Here is a 5811-nt window from a genome sequence, read left to right on the forward strand (position 1 = left end):
CTGCATCTGTCTGTGATAGGATGTGTCTAATTTTTGCAATATTACGTAAATGAAAGAAGGCAGTCCTAGAGATCTGCTTTATGTATTTCTCTCCTCAAATCTTTTCACAAACATAATTTAGTGTTTATCTGGAATATGAGATCATGTGTGACCAGGCGAACTGCCATTGTTTCCTGTACGGACGAGTCGAAACTGCGCCGCCAATGAGAGCAGCTCAACATGCAGTACGCCACCTCTACTGGCTACGACAAACTGTCATGGCAACGACCAAAATGCCAAACTGGAAGCTTCAAAACGGTTCTCCACAAATCAATGGGTGACATAACGATAGGTTGACAGTTGGGACAATGTGTCATTAAAGTGTGTCCAAAAAAAATTGTCCTCCTCCATCTATCTATCGACCCGAGTCTGAAACGCCGTGTGTCACCCAGTCCTCAGTTAACACATAACAGAGTTAGAGCGAATCCTCTGAAGGCTCGTTTGGGCAGCTGAAGGATTGTTTTTAGCTCGGAGGGTTTGTGGTTAAACTGCTGTGTAACACTGAATGTAACTCGAGTTCAGGAGGCTGTCACTGGAACGATTTGGGGAGACTTTATGACCAATATTGTGATTACGAGTTTGAAGATAATGACCTTATACAGATAAAATAATTCATCGTCTACATATTGTTAAACATAGTTTCACTGTTGCTGCAATAAATTACTTTTATTTTGTTCTGCCCATTTATCAAATTCCCTCTGTGGGTTGATTATGACCTTCATGTTAACTTAGTTATGGAGTTGAATGAAAAGAAAACACAGCTGCTAGCTTAACTACAACACAGCCGCTAGCTTATATCAGTATCCAAGGTTCAGCCAAAGGCAGTATGATGATCATGGTGACAATAATAACCAGAGTGCTGTAGTCCTAAAACCTGAAAGTAGCATTAGCATTGTAGCTCCTCTGGTTCCCTCTCCAAGAAGTCATTTGAGTTTTTGGCCTGAAATATTATGATTTTATTATTATTATTATTCATTATTGTTTGACGACGATCATTCTGTGTTTTTACCTTTTGTTTACATCAGTGTAGTTGTGATGTGCTGCTGTTTTGTATTTTAATTTTTTGTGAGTTCACCAGAGCCAAACCCTAACTTCCTGTCAGTGACAGTAAAAATATTTTGTTTCTCTATATTTTGTTTCTTTACTGTTTTTTTGTGTGTTTTCAGGTGCAGTGGCCGTGCATGAATCCTAAATACAAAGTCAAGAAGAAGAATTACAAGAACTCCGGGATCGTCATTCTAAACCAGTGCAAGGTGAATGACTGACCTATTAAAACACTTCATAATTAACCAACATGGGTTCCTTCAGTTGAAAAAGCTAATTTTAACAACGAAAGTTAGCAAACAAATATTCCATATGGAGTTCCACAAAGCTCTGTCCTAGGTCCACTGATTTTCAGTCTTAATATATCACCACTATTATCTTGATCCATGTGAGCGCAGTATGATCTTAATATGCAGTCGACACCCAGCTCTATGTAGCTGTTGATCTTGTGTATATTTCCCATTTTACTTTAATATGTTTTGGTCCTTTCTTTTAGCGACAAAACAGCTTAGTTAGGTTTTTAAAAAGAAAGTTATGTACTTGATGTAACTAATGTTAAATTATGTACGTAACTAAAAATGTTGACATTGACTTTTGGTTTCGCTGGACAGCATTCTCCTGGGTTAAAGTCCTGCCCATGAGTCAGAGAGCTAGCATTACACTACGAGTCAGATAGCTTGTGCTAGCAAGATTAAAAGTCAATACCACTTCGTACGGTCGATAAACGGTAAATATAATCTGATAGTATGTTAAAGCTTGCTATGAGCCATGTCACTGTCTTTTCTCAGGTAACAGAAACACTTTGTGTTCAATAATTCCTACACAGGAGGATCCCTGACAGAAAAACTGACAGTCCTGACATTAAAATCGTTAATGAAACCTCATTAAACCTCTCCACACTCACTGGTTTTCCTCCATTTCTCAGCACACATTGTGCAGATTTTCTTTATCATTGCTTTTTTTTTTAAATGTTCTTTCTCAGATTTAAACATTACGGTAAACAGTTCAGGACATGAGGGCATGAGATGAGGCTTTTTCTCGGTGCTGCTCTCCTTGTTTTTTGGGAGACTGACGGTGTCTGGCTGGCAGACTGTTAGAGGAACCAATTATGTGGCGCTGAGCAGCCTGACTAACCTGACATTTCCTGCCAGACGGTGCTGAACGGCACTCAGACGCCGAGCAAGGGGAGTCTGGGGAATCCCGCCACCGCAGCATGAAAGCCTGATAACATTTAGCCTGATGACACTCGACACACGAAGCCTCATAGCGAGTTAACGACTGCTTGAAAAGAGCAGCGCAGAATGAGGTGGAGCACAACACAGGAACAAATTACTAATTTACACTTGATGGATGAGGAGTCCGAGTGGGGGCAGGAAGTGAAACCAGGTGTTTTGAGAGCGAGAGGCGAGCTGATGACAGAATGAGAGCAGCTTTACGTGCCGGATTGCTAACGAACTGCAGGTAACGATCCGTCTGCAGCCGCAGCGCTGGCCTATATACATCAGCTGATATTTAATGATAATACAGCTCTGATCTCATTCTGTCTCCACAGTCAGGGCCACACTCAGGGAGTGAGGGGCCCCTGGTAGATGGAGGGCCTGGGGCTCCTCCATCAATGGTTGAATGCAAATTATTAATACAAAATAAAAACAGGGTTCCTATGGTGTCCTGGAGTTTTCCTGTTGTTCCAGTCCATTATTCCTGATGAGGAGGAATTATCCTGTTTATTTTCTTTGGTCAGGTTCCAAAGAAAATGATAAATAAATAAATTCAATATTTTATATTTTAATGCGTTTTACAATCAAAATCTAAAGTTTTTTCTAAAGACTAATACCTGGAGAAATCATTATCAACCCATAAGGTTGCAATGCAATGGAAATAATATTTCTCGTTCCCTCCGCGCAGAGAGAACACGAGTCAGAGAGCTAACGTTATACGCTAGCAAGATGCAAAGTTAGCAACACTACGTGCAGTTGTCATTATCTTTTCTCTGCGTACTGCGTTTGTGTGAAGAAGCTTATAGGTCTCTGAAATGACGTAAACCTGCACACTCTCTAGCGACCAGCAGGGGGCAGCTCCACTCTTATAGTATTGAGTCTTATGTAGAAGTTGATTTATGTGCTCAGTAAACAACATCAGTCTTCTTCCATACAGCATAATGTTAATTCAGTTAATTAGTCTCCGACAGACAGCTAGATTAATGCTCCGGTCTTCAGCCCCTGGTTTCTGTCCCGATAAATAATACGTTTTTTCTCCTTTTGTTAAAAATGTAACCTTATCTTGATCTGTGAATCTGATTGGACGTCACTCGTCAGCTGACCTTTAAATATATTCGTCTGTCTGCAGGTCATCAAGATGCACTCCTTCCTGGATTACATCATGGGAGGCTGTCAGATCCAGTTCACTGTGAGCGCGTGCACACACACACCCACACACACCCACACACACAGTGGTTCTGATGTCTCCATGGAAACGGTAACCACAGCGACTCGTCCAGCATCCTCAGCAGTCCCAGTTAACAGCAACCGCTCTCACTGGGATCTGACCAGAGATTAATGACAGCATAATAACAGTGTAATAACAGTGTCATAACGGTATAATAACAGTCTAATAACAGTCTAATAACAGATTAATAACAGTCTAATAATAGTATAATAACAGTCTAATAACAGATTAATAACAGTCTAATAACAGTCCACCCTGTTTTGTTGTCGCTCACTTCTGTTGTGGCGTTTGCCGTCCGCTGATAGCTCTCAGCCACCGTATAAAAGAGCCAGGATACGTTAAGCGTAAAACTAAATAGACGCAGTTTTTCTGTGTTCTTACAGGATCAAATGATTCTCAGATCGAGTCCCAGACCACCTCAGGGGAGTCGGTTCACGATGTGTCTCTGTGGTCGTTTATATCATTAATTCCCAAAGGGGGTAATCCTTCCTCTTCCTCTTGCTGAACTGACTTATTTTGTCTCATTTATAAAGTCTTATATATAAATATTCGTGTTTAAATGTTTAATCATCGTCGGGCAGAAACACTTTCCTGCAGCAGGAGAGAGTTTATTTCTGGTGTGTCTATTGGTTCAGGTTGAGTCGCCCCGGAGGGTCAGAAGCTCGTCTGACGTGTAAACAACGTTGAGAGAAACAGAGCGAGGACTTTTCCTCCGCAGAGGAAACTGTGTGAACTCAAACTACAGCTCTCACACATTTAATTCTTTATTTAAACACTTACAAAAGCTAGCGATTCCCTCCCCTGATTCTACCATTAAATTCTGCTTTAGGGACAAAATGATATTTGTACCTTTTTACCAGATTTCAAAATATAGCAAAAGTGTCTGAAACAGCCGTAATATCACTCTCCACCAGACTCCAGAGACAAAAACACTCATTTTGCTTCACAGATCATCGTAACATCATTCAAAGTGGACAGAACCTAAATAAAATTTTTCCAACAATCACCAACTCTGGTTTAGTGAAAATAAGTCTTTAATTCACCGACGCAGATGATATAAATGATCCAACCGGGCTCGCAGGTGTCCATTAAATAAAAGTAAACTCTCACCTGCATTGTACGGGCTTCAGTTGAAGACAAAGAGACAAACATTTACACTTTCACATCTGTGGATGGATCGTGGAAAGGGTTAAAGCTGACGCTGGTCTCTGATTGGTCGTCTCCAGGTCGCCATCGACTTCACGGCCTCTAACGGAGATCCCCGGAACAGCTGCTCTCTGCACTACATCCACCCGTACCAGCCCAACGAGTACCTGAAGGCTCTGGTGGCCGTGGGAGAGATCTGCCAGGACTATGACAGGTGGGTCTGCACCTGACTCAGCAGCCAATCAAATGAGTTAGTTCATTAAAGGAACAGCACACTGTAATCTATCCTACATCAGAAAATAACTGACTGGTTAAAATACAGTAATTTTCTAATATTAAAATACTGGTTTTAGCTTTAATGTTACATACAATATTTTTGTCTTCTTAATGTTTAAATAAAGATATTTACACTGTAAAACCATATATAAATAATTACCTGTGCTAAATTGAGCTAAAAAATGTAAAAACCAGAGCAGGAACTATTTCTTGACAAACAGCTTGTTGTATCCATCCACCCAGTACGACAGTTTAACTTACATTATGTGTAAAAGTTGAATCAGTGACCGGAAAAAGAGTTTTACCTTTTAGAAAAACAACAGCAGAGCATAAAAATATCACATTTAATTCAAGTGGACTCGATTTTCCGATTGTATTTCAGTTCTTTTTTCAGGTGCAGGAAGTAATCAGCTTCCCAGACCCTCCCACAGCCAATCAGGAGTCATTTCTTTGCTTTGTGTTGGTCTGAATGAGCTCGTTAACTCCTGCTGGCAGCCATTTTTACCCTCAGACGTCTCTCTTTTCTTCTCACAGTGACAAAATGTTCCCAGCGTTTGGATTCGGAGCTCAGATCCCTCCTGACTACAAGGTAATTTAACTGCTCAGCTCGCCGTCTCTCCCAGCATGCTCTCTGTCAGCGGGGGAGGTAGGCCTGCGGAGAGTTTAGACGGACCCCGCCAGATGCCTGTGATTACCGGTCGGCCTCCTACTCCTCGTCATCCCGGGGTGCTGCTGGTTGAATTGTAACAACGTCCCTTCACGTACCTTCCCATGATGCCGTGCAGCGCCCAGCGGCTGCATTCACGTCACTTTAAAAAGTGCTGATTATCTCCGTTCAAGTGTAGACTACCTAGAAATACT

At 41.4% G+C, this 5811-nt stretch overlaps 2 protein-coding genes across 2 annotated transcripts in view; both read left to right on the forward strand.

Moving 5' to 3' along the window:
• LOC118336472 overlaps positions 1-5811 on the forward strand; it is a 744338-nt gene that overhangs the window by 284621 nt on the left and 453906 nt on the right. The window lies entirely within an intron of this gene.
• LOC118336549 (copine-4-like) overlaps positions 1-5811 on the forward strand; it is a 32593-nt gene that overhangs the window by 19375 nt on the left and 7407 nt on the right. The window contains exons 4-7 of the mRNA XM_035673217.1: positions 1206-1292; positions 3430-3489; positions 4755-4888; positions 5485-5539. Coding sequence (XP_035529110.1) covers positions 1206-1292; positions 3430-3489; positions 4755-4888; positions 5485-5539 — 336 coding nt within the window. The remainder of the gene's footprint in view (positions 1-1205; positions 1293-3429; positions 3490-4754; positions 4889-5484; positions 5540-5811) is intronic.

The sequence above is a fragment of the Morone saxatilis genome, unplaced genomic scaffold (assembly GCF_004916995.1).
Source record: "Morone saxatilis isolate NCDOM2014 unplaced genomic scaffold, NCSU_SB_2.0 Contig24, whole genome shotgun sequence".
NCBI lineage: Eukaryota > Metazoa > Chordata > Actinopteri > Moronidae > Morone > Morone saxatilis.